This window comes from Fusarium fujikuroi, chromosome FFUJ_chr09 (genome assembly GCF_900079805.1).
Source record: "Fusarium fujikuroi IMI 58289 draft genome, chromosome FFUJ_chr09".
NCBI classification, from domain to species: Eukaryota; Fungi; Ascomycota; class Sordariomycetes; order Hypocreales; family Nectriaceae; genus Fusarium; species Fusarium fujikuroi.
The window spans coordinates 708,382-722,713 of NC_036630.1; the positions used below are offsets into that span (position 1 = coordinate 708,382).

Here is a 14,332-nt window from a genome sequence, read left to right on the forward strand (position 1 = left end):
CAATTGCTCGTCTCTCGTTGGTCAATGGATCGCCTCAGTTCATCCCCCACTCATGATACCCACTGCAACGGCACAACCCACAAACATGTCAACAACTCCACCATGATGCCAAGCAGGGCTCATAAATCTTTTTTCTCGTGAGAATTCCCATCGGCCGCGTGGCCTAATGGCTAAGGCGCTAGATTTCGGTTCCAGATCTCCCGAATTCTCTAGAGATTCCAGGTAGGTTCTCATTCAAACGAGCTTCTCCGCATCCAGGCACTAACATCTCCAAAAGGTTCGACTCCTGGCGTGGTCGTATGATCTGATCTATTTCACCTTTTTGACCAAATTTTAATGTTGGCTCCTTGCATTAGCCCTGAACATCACTGCCTTCTTGGATTCGCTAATGAATGTGTTGGGTATTATTGTCAGAGTTGTCTAATCGCTCAATTCACTGCCAGCTGGCAAACATCTTCCGTGAAGGCGGAAGCGTCGGCCATTCTCTTTTGCAACAGATGGCAACGCTGCAACTAACGTAAAAAACCGACGAGATCCCGTCATCGCGGCCGAATGGCTTTGAGATGAGGCTATACCTTGCGAGGTCTGCGGTTCCACCAATAACTATCACCGGGCTGTTGCACTGTCTCGATTGAACGGCATCCGGGGTGCCAATGGTCTTCTTTGGTTCCAAACGGCCACATAGCAATCGTGTTGACCTCATCTGGTTGACAGGGCTGTGGCTTCTTCCAGGTTGACCAACCCAGATCGCTCATCAGTGCCCGAATCACTGCTCGACCACTACTGATCGCTTTTTCCATTTCAGTATTGTTTTCGTTCTCAAGTCTGATCCTATATTCGTCCAAGTCCGAGCCGGATGCTTCGAGCAAGGCATTGCGGACCGAGAACAACGTTTGGCAGATAGTGCCCAATACCGCGTCAAGAGATGTGTAAATCAACTCATCTTCGAAACTCCATTGTTGCCTGGCTTTGAGGGCTGGCCGGAGGTAGTGCACCCGGCATTGTTCAATAGCATCGGCAGTCCTATTGACCTCTCTTTGGTCTGCCATGGAATTATCATCGGGTGATGGCGGCGCGTTGTACCAGGTCAACGTGGCAGCCTCGACCTCATCGATGAAATATTGCGACTGCAACGGTTCGTGCACCATAAGTGCCAGTCTCTTACTGTAACGAGCGATGATTAGGTCCGTCACGCCTTGCCAGTCCACGATAAACCTCCGAGGCTGACGCAACACGTTGGCCAGATACGCCTTGACATCTTTGAGCTCCTCCAGAGTTGCCGAACCAAGTCTCTTCAGATCTGGGCGCCCCACGACAGTACTGGAGATGTTGATGGGGAAGAAGAGGCCGGAAACCATTGACGAGAAATCAATACGAAGTCGATTAGCTCCGACACCATCGTATCGCTCACCAACCGCTCTCACAAATTGGAACGTTGCCAAGCCGGATTTCCCCATGATACGGTCCATCAACTCTGTACGCATCATGCTGACCAGATCTAAGCTCTCCCCAAAATCACACTTGATAATTTCGATGCCAATCTCAATTCGAACAAAACCATCGATGCCCCATTCAGATGCCAGTTTGCACAAATCATTAGCTCGGTTCCATTCATCCATACTTCCCCTATTGGTGTTGTTCTCGCGAAGGACCAGATCTTGGGAATCGAGTGTGCCCATGTCGGTTTTTCCAGCACTCATACCATCAATCACCAGAACTTTGAGATCACGATTTGTCTGGTACGTGTGAAAGTAACCCCTCACGACGACAGGATCGTCATCCCCTTTTGTGTCAGCGACCTTGTCCAACAGATCGTTGCCAGTGCCGGTCTTTATGTACTCGCTGCGGCGTCGTAATTCTTGACGGTCTTCGTTCTCTCCAGTCTGTCCCTTATCCGCATCTGGCTTCTTTTTGCCAGGAGGAGGTCCTGGCGGCGCTCCAGGGTGTCTTCCACCAGGCCGATACTTGAAAGATCGCGCGAAGTTTTCGGCGTGTTCGATGTCAAAAGCCAACCACTCGGGCCCAGTCGGGGTTACGTTTTGTCGAGAACCGTGGTAAAATATGGTGCCTTCGGGCACAGTAGCTGGAAAGAAGCCGAATCCATTATGGTACAGGGCAGAACCCCATTCTCGACCTGCGGAATGGATCGCATTAAAAACCATATGCGCCCTCTCTTTGGCATACTCGTGTTCTGGTTGGATTCCTTCACGGCCGCTCGCGACACCAGAAGCGAGCGCTAAAACGCCCAAAACCCCGAACGAAGCCTTTGGAACCATTCTAAATCGCTGAAATTCTGAGTATTGTTTCCTGTGAAATGAGTATTACGTGACTCCGAGGTCAGGATGCCTCACATCAGCAAACATTGGAAAATGCCGGGAACACGTCTTCAGCCGCGCGGCCAGTCACATCGTAGATCCCGACTAGCCGGTTGCTGCTAACCCACTCCTGCGAAGAATGGTCGGAGACCGATCTTATCTTAGTGGAGATAGTTGCAGCATCACCAGATTGATAAGAAACGGCTTTCTTTGGAGAAATAGGCCCGACATTGACTAAGTGACCGGTGGAAGTCATTTTTGCTGGCAAATTGGCTCAAGTTAGCACTCTTTGGCTACTTGAAAGGTCACCTTTTTCTTCATGACACTCACATCAGTGATGTCAGGTTTTGGAGGCGAACCGCATGCTTGCGAAAGAGAGTTCAAATCGCAACTTGACGTATCGTATGAATCGAACTCGCTTCGTTAGTCATTGTGACTTTGGAACAATTTCGTACCAATGTTGTGATTGTGTTGAAACGTCCATGAGGTTACCCAGCCAAGCAATGATTTCCTGACCGCGTGTCCTCATGCCATTCACAAATTTTATCAGGGACTTCAGGGACCATGGTCTGTCTCAATCCATGATGACTTTGAAGCATGAGAGTATGGGGTTATGTGTTACCACACTCAATGAGCAAGGGTTGCACTGAGCTCGACGGTACAGATACATGCAGAACTTGCATCGTGGGTTCCACCGCTCTATGTTCTGCCGCCTTTTCTGTAAAACTCGAGAATTGAAGCACATGTAATCTCTGCACGGCGTCCGGAAGCTCACCCGTCCGCTTTGGATCTGTTGGGGGACCTTGTCCGACACATCCAGTACAAAAGCAGATCCAATGAAGATGTTGCTGAGGCACATGCGTACTGCCGGTAGTGGGGTGATTGGCACCTCTACAAACTAACAAGCTCACCGCCGGTCAGCGATCAAGGATGTTAGGGCTCGATAGTGATAGTTTCTATGATGAATCTTTGCATTGAATAATTGATATCTCGGTAAGAGATCAGCCATAAGCTCAGGATGCCTGAAAGGTCATCATACGATTGGGAGGGCAGCTGACCGAATCTTGAGACGGTGAAGAAATGAGCAAGCCACGATCTGTACAGAGGTCGTACGAAATGCAGTACGTATTCGGCGAGGTAACTCGTTCTGGTGTCAAGTTGACTGGGAGTTGTCTGGGAGAGATGTTGAGGCTGAGTTACGAGTCGGAGACCCTGAAGCATGTGTTGAGGGATGTTTGCGAAGTTCTTTGTCAAACATGTTGATTTAAATTGTACGATCATTAATTGAGTGGCGAAAGACCCTGGGTTGACTCTGAATCACCCCAAATTTAAGCACCACCCGCATCCTTGGAACTGACCTACATAAGTTGGTATTCAGGCTGAAGATGAAGTAGGTAGATAGGGATAGATAACAAGGAAGAGACAAGTCCCTTGCATAATCGCCTGAGAGGTCCATTGTTCTATGATGCATCGAGATGGTTGAGGATCCATTATCAAGGTCGAGTGGGTGCCCTGGAGGATAGCTTCCCCGGGCCCTGAAAACTGGCCTGGCCGGCGGGGGATTCACCGGCGGGTCGGGGGGCTTGTTTCCGCCTGCAGGAAACTGCGTGCGGAAAACGTATCCCCGGACACTTGCCTCGTGGAACGATACCTACCCAGGCCGGGCAGCTCACGCAATTGAATTGACGGACCCCACCGACAGCGCGGGGTTCGGCAGCGCTACCTCGTTTTAGGGCCCGTTAACACTTACAGTAGTGTACTTTCTAGGTGACAGCCCAGCAGTTGACAGCTGAAGCAACAGACCAATAAACTTACCCTAGATTTCCGAAAGAAGATATAGAGTTGATCTCGTGTCAGCCGAGCGCCAAGGTGCAGCATTCTTGGTGTGGCTACAATGAAACCCCCACAGAATAGAATAGATACAATTCGGAGGTTACCTGCGTTGCTGTCTTGCAACTCTCCGATGTAATTCGGGTAATATATGCAGAAACTTGGAGAATGATCTCTCATATCTTACTGCCTGTGATCATTTTGAGAGCGACCGCAACAAGCAATGCTCTGAGAGTCCCGTAACAACATTCTTTCCTGTGCAATGTTTATCACCAAGCCTGCGTGTCTAACCAGTAACTGGCTAGCCTGAAGCGGGACAGCATTATACTTTGAAGCTCATTACACAACAGCAACTCAATGGACAGTAACAAGAATGAGTGATGCTGTGGCTGCACCCTTGGGGGGCTCACAAAACTCACCGAGTCCCTCTTTTCCTTCTTTCTGCAGTGTTCAGAATGTCACTTGTCGCATCTCATCTTCCCACTCTTCCCTCTTCTCCTCACCTTGTCCCCTTTCATCAAAACTTACCAACAGCATCTGAATGCGACGCCGTACCTGCAGCGAGCACATTGGCAGCGCTTAGATTTGAATATTTTCAATTTTTTGTCTCTAGGAAAGTTGTGATTCACAACCACACTTTCTTCACTCTTTGAACACCACAGTCAAACAAGGTCCACGATCCAATTCACCAAATCCGGTGATCTCATAGCGCATATCAGACCACCTCCCCATTACCTCACTTGGCCCTACATCTCTCGTTCTCCTGACCCCCCCTTTTCCGTGATCTCGGGCTCTTCGGCTTTGATAATTTGTTTCCATTTCGTGTTTACAGTTGGTAACAAGAAAATTGTTACCTTGGGGTTGACGGGAGCTTCCGAGATAAGATATTGGGCAAACCCCGTTGTCAACTGACACGCACCTTAGACGGGCCATCGCAGAAGGAGTAGGTGCCACCTGCAGTTTTCTCACGCCCGCTCCTGCTTCCATCCATCCCGTGGCTTCGCAACTCACAAAGGCGGCAAGGGCAAGGCCTCATTCAAATTTTCCTTCTTGCCTCCTCAACCAAACACGAGTCAACGTGATATCACGAAGCATTGTCCAAGCTTCTCCTCGTCTTCCATTCCCTGACACCACTCATCTCCTCACCTTGAAGAATCATCACCTGCTCGAGTTGCTCACCTTGTTTCCTCAAACGTAACTGGCTCTTCACCCCACGCCCAGTCTCTTAACCCTTCCCCGCCCCAGTCGGCTTCCTTGTCTGTTTGTCTCACACGAGGCCGTCAAGTACTGTACATACATCACCACCCTCGTCAACCTCCTGCAGAGACCCGCGCTGACGGGGCCTCCTCCATTGACCAGGTACCTCAGCCAAGCTTGACCTGGTCTTCTTTTCTGCAGATTGTCTGGCTTCCCTGCTCGGTCACTGCCAACACGAATCTCTCAGGGCCTTCGATCCCTCATACTCTGCCACCTCACCCGGGGCGTCCACGTTTAAGCTGTTACTATAGCTCCACTACTCTTTCGATCCCGACCTCCTACTCACGACCGCCTTTCTGTTGTCTGTCTGTCTGACCTGATCAAGGAGGTGTACCAAGACTATATCTTGCCGCCCAGCCGCAGTCTTGTTCACTCTCCTCACTTCTTTTACACCCATCCGTAGTTGTTTCATTTGGGCTTTCTTCTCTTCACGTCACAGAGAGAGCTCATACTTTTTTAATTAGCACCAAATTGCTACCCCGCCTTTACAACCAATACCCCGCCAATTGCTGCAATTGCTGCCATCATGAGTTCCAACAAGCCTACCCGCAAGTTTTCCACGGGCGCTACGTCGCACCGCAAGAGGCAGATGAGCCTTCTCGTCGAGAAGGATGGTCACGTCAATGCTCCTCTCCAGGTAAGTTTGCTCTTGATCTCCCGTGCTTCCCGTTTCCGTCGTATCATGTATCTCTCATGACAACTTGCGTCATAGCAATTGGAGCTCTTGAGACCCCTGCATTATGGAGACCGAGGCCAGTCCCATCTTTAGCACATGAAGCGACTAACGTAGCTCAACCGTAGACTCTGTACCTTGGAATCTCTGCCGTTTTCGCCGATGACCATACCGCCGTGATTGCACTTGCTATCCACGACACCGTCTATCTCAATGATTTTTCCATCAAGCATATCTCCCTCGACGAGGATATGCGTGAGGGCCAGGATCTCATTGCTGATCACATCATTAACGAGGTTGAGACTTATGAGCATGAGAACTTTGTCAAGTTCATTGGAGCTGGTCTCCCCGTCACCCTCAAGTACATGAGTCCTTCTCTGTGCTCCCGCCTTTGGCTTGACCTCGATATTGTACCTGTTGTGCTCCGACCCGACCACGAAGCCAAGGAGAAGAACTTCTGGGACGTCAAGCGCGTTGATGAGCAAGCAGATTCCATGGCCCGCAAGTGTATTCTGTAAGTTGAGAAGAAAATCGAATGTCCGCGTGGGTGGATGGCAACTGACAATATTTACTTCAGTAACTTTGGTCCTTCTCTCGTTCCTCATCTGCAGGTCGGCTACCGCGGTATTGTCCAGACAGACGCTGGTTTCCGTGTTCATCTCACCAACCTCCAAAACCACAAGGACACCTGCTCCAGCGCCACATGGGGTGCTATGCAGTTCTATGCCAACAAGCTCCGAGAGAAGAAGACTAAAATTGCATTCTTCAGTGCTACTCCCCAGGGTGGTGGTGTCGCTCTTATGCGCCACGCTCTTGTCCGTCTCAGCCGTCTCTTGGGTGTTGATGTGACCTGGTATGGTATGTAGAAACACTCCAGAAAATGTCAGCGATCACGCGATTCTAACTCGATCCTAGTCCCCAAGCCGCGACCTGGCGTTTTCCGAATCACGAAGAATCAGCACAACATTCTCCAGGGTGTCAGTCACCCTGACCAGCGCATTTCGGACGCCGAAAAGGCTGCTATCACTGACTGGATTGAGGACAATGCCAAGCGATACTGGCTGTCTGAGGGTGGACCTCTGCGTCCTCCTGAGGATGGCGGTGCCGATGTCATCATTGTAGGTCAATTGTTTCACAAGATTGGGATCACGCAAGTTAACGACCGGTGTAGATCGACGACCCTCAGATGCCTGGCCTCGTCCCCATGATCAAGAGAATCACACCTGATCGCCCTATCTTGTACCGATCTCACATTCAGATCCGAAGCGATCTCGTCGCCATTGACGGTTCTCCCCAGAATGACATCTGGAACTACCTCTGGAGCAACATCAAAGAGTCCGACTTGTTCATCAGCCACCCTATCCCCAAGTTTGTGCCTCACACGGTTCCCAAGGAGAAGGTCGTCTACCTCCCCGCTACCACCGACTGGATTGACGGCCTCAACAAACACATGAACAAGTGGGATACCGGCTACTACGCTCATATTTATAACCAACAGTGCCGAAATCAGCGAATGACTGAGCTCGATTGGCCCAACCGTAAGACGACTTTTCATCGCTTGGTAGCAAACAACTGACATCAATCTACAGGCAAGTACATTGCTCAAGTTGCTCGATTCGACCCAGCCAAGGGTATCCCCACTGTCATCGACTCATATGCTGAGTTTCGCCGCCGTTGTGATGAGGCTAACATTTCTGATGTTCCTCAGCTCGTTGTGTAAGTCAATGATGTTCCAATGTCAGAACTGCTGCTAACCTTGACAGCTGCGGTAATGGTTCCATTGATGACCCAGATGGTGCCATCATCTTTGATCAGACCATGGCCCAACTTGAAGATCATTACCCTCACCTCCTCGACGACGTCAGCGTCATGCGCCTGGACGCCAACGACCAGCTTCTTAACATGGTCATTGCCAATGCCCACGTTATTCTCCAGTTGTCCACTCGTGAGGGTTTCGAAATCAAGGTCTCTGAGGCTCTTCACGCCGGAGTCCCTGTGATTGTCTCCAATGAAGGCGGCATTCCCCTTCAGGTCAAGGACAAGGTCAATGGCTTTCTCGTTACCCCTGGCGACTACAAGACCGTTGCTGGACATCTCATGGACCTTTACACTGATCATGAGCTCCATTCCAGGATGTCTCGTGAGGCTAAGAACGGTGTCAGTGACGAGGTCGGTACTGTCGGAAATGCTCTTGGCTGGTTCTACTTGGCTGCTAAGTGCCAGGAGCTGGGCTGCAACCCTGGCCTCAAAGGTAATGAGAAGTGGGTAAACGACATGGCTCGTGAAGAGGCTGGTTTCCCTTACACTGAGGGCGAGAATCGTCTTCCTCGCCATTACACGCAGCGAAAGGAAGAGGAGCCGGTCCAGGAAAACGGCGAGTAATGTCTTGAGCACCGTTGCTCCTTGTCTTAGATTCCATTTTATCTGAAACTGTCTGGGGTAAGAAAAAAAGGGGGGGATAGAGGCTTATATGTTTGAGGTCAAAGGATTGTTAGAAATGTTGTTCATGACTACGATAGGCTTATGTATGAAATGTTGGGCCATATGGTCGGGAACGAATTCCTCTTATATTAGTATCAGATTTATGTTGGGCTTATGAAATAGCATTATGTTACGTCGACCAGTGCCGCTTTCTCTAGAAGTTACTGTGAGTGTAGAGGCCTGTTCCTTTGAGATTTCAACTGCTGCCAGTCCATGGCTGTCCGATGACTCTGACAGTCGGCACAGGATCGCACACCCTTTCATTTTTCTCATTAACAACTGTTACTAATACAAGAGAAGAAGTCCAGTCTATGCTACAATATCATGCTTTGGCTTGGTCTTTCTATCATATTCAACCAACATCACACGAGGTCTGTACTTAGCAGGTAATCACAGGCCTTAGGTACCTACATACTATGTACCTTCTGGATTTCGTCAACCACGAATCCTTATCACAATGATTCAGAAGCAATCAATTCATTTGACTGTACACTATTGGGCTTCAATGTGTTTGATTGGGTGCTTCATGGACTGAGGGGACTGGCACAGTTATTCAATCGCAAGTGCCAGGCAGTTGCGAGGCAGTTGCGTTTGCGACTCACTTCAGAGGAAGGGACCTTTAGATGACGACACCGGCCTAAAATCTTTGTTTTCTTTTCTTTTCTTTTGTTTACCTCTCATCGCCTCATTCTCGGGTTGACTTCCCGTTTGTTGTTCCCGTTTGTCATGCACAAAGGTATTCCTGTGCTACGATTCAAATCAGCTCTTTGATGGTCTTTGGCCATCTCTATCAGCTTCCGGGGCCACTCACTACTTACAGATCTTTCTGCAATCTGGAAAGTCCTTCAACTAACTGATTGGACATGTCTGCCTCTGGTCCAGCTCCGGATCCAGCTTCGGGTCCTTCTGTTCCACCCGCGCCTGATGTGACTGCGATGAATCCTGAGCGGGTTCAGATGCTCGCTGAGGCTCCTCGAGAGAAGTCTCCCAAGCCGCCCCTTCATATCAAGAGAGAGGGGTCTTTGGCTCCTTTCAAGGTCACAGGCGCTAATGGAGATGCCTTGGGTGACTGGTCTAACCGTTCCTCCCGGGGCTCTCAGAAATCTGATGGAGGTTCCTTCAAACGGTCCATCAGCGAGCTCATGATGGAAGCCAAGGAGAAGCGTGTGAAGCAGGACAAGAAGCCAAGAATCACTCCCGCAGCAAAGTACTACACCGATGTTCATCCCCTTGGTCTTGGTAAGCAAGAATGCAAGCCATCCCAGCCAGGTTCACAGGCACTGATTGAATGCGTAGCTCCTATGCCAGACGACTCCACTCAGTACCTGACTTCACTCTTGCGAAACCGAAACTTGACCCTCTGCTTGCAGGCCGCTCCTACCAAGAAGAATGATGCACCTGGCAAACCTAAGACATATACCTTTCTCATCTCCGATGCTGGAATGGTCCAGCATGAGAGACTGTCCATGCTGGGCCATACTCGAGCTCTCCCTCTGTCCCTTCATGATCAGGACATCTCTTCTTCAGACGGTGCCATTAACCGCACCGTGATTGGCGAGTTGCTTGAGGATGTTTGGCCTAGACTGACAAAGAGTGACAAGTATATGTACGCCAGGCAACTCCGCAACCTCCTCCACAAGATGCGGGTAGAGAGCATGCAGAAGCCAAATTTTCCCCTAGGATCTATCGAGTCAGGAACTTACACCTTGCTTCAGGACAAGCATCCTGACCATACCTACTACGCAATTCGTCCAAGCCCCAACCAGAAGCAGTTCATGGCACTTCTCATGTCAACTTTGTATGAGTCGGTGCCCAAGGCTGTGTCCAAGGCCTTGATCTCTCAATTTCGGGTTGACTATCCTTCAGTGCTCACCCATGGGGCCTTGTGCCCCAAGAACATTGTTGTCTCCAACAACCTTATCAGCTGGATCCTTGGTTGGGACTGTGCAGGACAGTATCCAGTTTGGTGGGAGTACGCGCGGTTCTTCGAGGCGAGAACTTCCGAGGCGAACAGTGACTGGTACAGTTACGCAGCTGAGATCTTTGACGAGGAGTTCCCGGCTGAGTTGGCGGCCTACCAAGGAATTGCGAGATGTCAGCAGCCCTGAGTTTGGAGGCCTGCGACATGGTGATTTTGTTTGCGCAAGCCAAGGCAACTTTTTTAACTCTTACTGATATCGAGTGGATGCAACACGCGACCAACCTCGGAAGGAATCGGTATATTTTCCAGCAAATGATGAAGTTTTATATCTTGAAGATGTGTGGGCTGATTGATCATGGCTATCGAAAAGAGTCACGACTCCTGGTTTGGCGAATCCCTATGGGATGTGATGGTGGAAACACATGATCATGGGTGGCGGTATCAGATATTGTAGGCCCAAGTTGAAGGCCCAGTGGGGAGCTGGGAAACTTCTGATATTTAATAAAAGTGTTGAAAGATAACTGGCCTGAAGTCGTCCTAAGATATACTAACCTAACCTGAGGCTTCATTACTAAGAACATACGTCTCGTTTCCTTGCCTCCTGGAGACTGTACATATCTACTCTTTTCAAGTTCTCTCATTAAACCTCAAGGTACTATACATTCGGTATCTTGACAAACAAACAGGTGACGCATGGTGACGAAACGTCGACCTTGGTTGCGTACACGTTATCGCTATTTTCCCCACCAACCCTTTCGAGCTTTACAACTTAGCTAACACGAACATATTTATTTCTCGAATCGCTTGGAAACAGTGCCCCAGTTGATAACCTCCCAGATGGCGCTGAAGTACTCAGCCTTGCGGTTCTGGTACTGGAGGTAGTAAGCGTGCTCCCAGGCGTCAATACCAAGAAGAGGCTCAAGAGTGCCAGTGACGGGGTCCTGGTTGGGTCGGGTGACAATGGACAGAGTGCCAGAGTTCTTGTCCTTGACGAGCCAGGCCCAGCCGGAGCCCTGGATACCAGCGAGGGTAGCGTTGGTCTGCTTCTTGAAAGAGTCGAAGGAGCCAAAGTCCTCATTGATAGCAGTCAGAAGCTTACCCTCGGGCTCACCACCACCGCCCTTGCCATTGGGAGCAAGGTTCTCCCAGAAGAGAGAGTGGTTAACATGACCACCGCCGTGGAAGTTGATCAGAGGAGCCTGGGCAGCAGCGGCCTTGGCGTCGTTCTTGTGCTGGGCCTCAGCGAGGGCGTCAGTAGCGTTGTTGAAGCCGGTGACGTAGGTCTGGTGGTGCTTGGAGTGGTGAAGCTCCATGATCTGGCCGGAGATGTGAGGCTCAAGAGCGCCATAGTCGTCTGGGCTTTGTTAGCTGTGAAGGTCGAGGATTGTGGGGGTTGAAGGGGCTGTACAAGGAAGATCGGGGAGGGTGGCCTTGTTGCGGACGAAGCTGGTTGTGGCCATGGCGGCGAGGGGAGTTGAGCGGGCGCGCAGACCGGCGCGGAGGGCGGGAGTTGAACGGAGGAGAGCGGAAGCCATTTCGAAGCTGTTGATGTTAGCAATGAATCAGTTAATTGAGTTTGAGGTTGAGAATTGAACAACAAAACCAAAACAGTTTGCTTGGCATGTGCTAGATGGATAGTGGAAGAACTCACAGTATTATAGGCAAGCTTGTGATAGTGGAATTGACGATGATGTCAAAAAAAAGTCGAGGAGAGTCGAGTCGAGCGGAGGGAGGGGTTGGTTAGTTAAAGAGCTGATCGGGACGGCAATGTCGGGTCTGCCGAATGGGGGAGCTTGGATCAATCTGTCGTCATATTTGGGAGAGCTTGACTTGATCTGAGGCTTTGCTTTAGTGGCTAGTGTTGTGGCTTTATACAGTAAAACAAGATGGAAGATGTTGGGTTACAGTGTCTATGGTCTTCTGGGTATTTCCTTTTGGATCTGATGGACATGATCTGACTGATTATCATCATTCTTTCTCATTCTCACGCTTCAATTGCTTGAATCTCTTTGTTGATGAGGTTGGTGCAGCTCAACTAGACATCAGTATCAATCATGAACTTTGGGTCACCCAGCTCGGTCTTCTCCAAACACCGAACAGCGACACGACATCAACAATCAAATCTTTGATTCCATTCTTCTTCAAAGCAATAACCCGGGTATTCCAGTATCAACCTCCCATTTCTCCGAGATCGCCGATCTCGGACTAGCGAAGTCTGAGATGCTAATGACGCAAAAGAGGACCTCGTGAATGTTGGCGGGCCATGCATGCAACGTCGGCTAAGTATGGAATCAATTGTCACATTTCTATTCTAGCCCAATGGATGAGAAGCTGTTTGTTATTTGTTCTTGATCAAGATGTTGTTCCTTCTGGTGCAGGGTAGTCAAGTTGAAGATTATGTCATCGGCGCGTCCATGTAATTATCGCCAATCCACTCTACGCGTCTCCCTCAAGCATACACCAAAAGTTACAACACAGCAAAGATGTCGTACTACGACATTGACGCCATCCTCACGGATGCAGAGGTATTTCCCCCACGCCATGTACCCAACAATCACAAATACAAAACTAACAATCTGCAGAAAGTCCCCTGCCACTTCGAAATCGACGTTCGTGACCTCGGCCATCTCGACAACTCCCCCCACGGCCTCAAAGCCCAAACCCCCCTAACCCTCCCCCTCTGGCTCGCCGAAATGCTCGCCCTCGCCTCAACAGCCAACTCCTCCGCGCCCCTAAGCCTCAACCTCCCACCATGCCTCTCAACCACTGTCCTCGCCGCTCTGAAAGCTGATCCGCGCGCCGTTCCCCTCCGCGACCAAAGTCCTCACTTCTACGGTGTCGGCGTCAAAATGCTAGAGTTGTTCGACGAGAAGGAGATAGCCGAGGTTTTGAGAAAGACATTTGTTGTGAGGGCGGGTGAGGTTGGTCTTCATGCTAGAAAGGCTGATGAGGCGGTGGGGGGCAATGGGGAGGAGTTTTTGAGGGGTTTGGAGGAGTGGGAGAGGGGGTTGTTTAGGAGGGGACATGAGGGTGTTAAAGGAGCCAAGGAGTGGACTGATAAGGTCAAGAAGACATGAGTTGGAGGATTTAAGATACCCATGAGTTGCCTCACGGCACTACGCGTCTACGAACACAAATACACACAGACATGAACCATGATCTTCAGTCACGTCACAAGAGGCTTCGCAGTTGAGAGAATATTCAGGGATAAAAGCGTGCATTTCCAGCACGGTCTATTACTGACTCCGACTCCTACGCCTTGAAGCCAGCCGAGGTTCTCCTATCCGTAGGCAAACGGTACTAATCCATCCAACCGCTCAGTAATGTTCCAACCGAACGGAACGACAAGCCCGGCATTTCCCAGCATGCCCTTCAGATTCTACAAAAACCCCAATAATAGCTAGATATATCTCCCTGAACACCATTTCCCAGTCCTTCTAAGTACCCAAGAACGCAGCGCTGAGCGCTAGCAATTCCCGATGAAAACACCATGCTCGGAAGCTCACACATCCTTTGTCATGTACAGGATAGAAATTGTAATAAAAATGCAACCGACTCCTCTTTTCCTCTCCTGGGAAAGTCTCCCACCAGTTACCGTACCCGGCCCAGTATGTATCGTAGCCACGCGACGAAGCACTTTCGATCGCGTCGAGAATAAACGTATAGGTGTCGCACCGCTCAAGCAGTCGAACCTCGTTTGGCCGCCCATCTAGGGACACAGCCAGGTTTGAAACGTATCCACCAGTTTAGTCTGCCAAGGGACTCGCTGAAAATAAACCAGAGAAAAGGTTGTAAACATCGACGCCGTGACAGTAGAGAAAAAGGAAGTTGAAGAAAAGAGTAACGAAAAGTTGA

The 14,332-nt window shown here is 50.0% G+C and overlaps 5 protein-coding genes; 3 read left to right on the plus strand and 2 right to left on the minus strand.

Moving 5' to 3' along the window:
• Window positions 1–569: 569 nt before the first annotated feature.
• On the minus strand, window positions 570–2,276 carry FFUJ_09947 (uncharacterized protein; the record flags this gene model as incomplete). Its single annotated transcript, XM_023568094.1, has 1 exon — window positions 570–2,276. The coding sequence occupies one exon, from the start codon at window positions 2,274–2,276 to the stop codon at window positions 570–572; it is 1,707 nt and encodes a 568-aa protein (XP_023435444.1).
• A 3,652-nt stretch (window positions 2,277–5,928) lies between these two features.
• FFUJ_09946 (probable trehalose synthase) lies at window positions 5,929–8,457 on the plus strand (the record flags this gene model as incomplete). XM_023568095.1 has 7 exons in its annotated part: window positions 5,929–6,039; window positions 6,204–6,589; window positions 6,653–6,933; window positions 6,991–7,193; window positions 7,247–7,613; window positions 7,665–7,791; window positions 7,839–8,457. 7 exons carry the CDS (start codon window positions 5,929–5,931, stop codon window positions 8,455–8,457), a joined length of 2,094 nt encoding a protein of 697 aa, XP_023435445.1.
• A 962-nt stretch (window positions 8,458–9,419) lies between these two features.
• FFUJ_09945 (uncharacterized protein) lies at window positions 9,420–10,664 on the plus strand (the record flags this gene model as incomplete). XM_023568096.1 has 2 exons in its annotated part: window positions 9,420–9,795; window positions 9,853–10,664. 2 exons carry the CDS (start codon window positions 9,420–9,422, stop codon window positions 10,662–10,664), a joined length of 1,188 nt encoding a protein of 395 aa, XP_023435446.1.
• A 601-nt stretch (window positions 10,665–11,265) lies between these two features.
• FFUJ_09944 (probable SOD2-superoxide dismutase (Mn) precursor, mitochondrial) lies at window positions 11,266–12,012 on the minus strand (the record flags this gene model as incomplete). XM_023568098.1 has 2 exons in its annotated part: window positions 11,266–11,831; window positions 11,886–12,012. 2 exons carry the CDS (start codon window positions 12,010–12,012, stop codon window positions 11,266–11,268), a joined length of 693 nt encoding a protein of 230 aa, XP_023435447.1.
• Window positions 12,013–12,960: 948 nt separating this feature from the next.
• FFUJ_09943 (related to PSF3-part of GINS, replication multiprotein complex) lies at window positions 12,961–13,554 on the plus strand (the record flags this gene model as incomplete). XM_023568099.1 has 2 exons in its annotated part: window positions 12,961–13,002; window positions 13,060–13,554. The coding sequence occupies 2 exons, from the start codon at window positions 12,961–12,963 to the stop codon at window positions 13,552–13,554; spliced, it is 537 nt and encodes a 178-aa protein (XP_023435448.1).
• Between the last annotated feature and the right edge of the window lie 778 nt (window positions 13,555–14,332).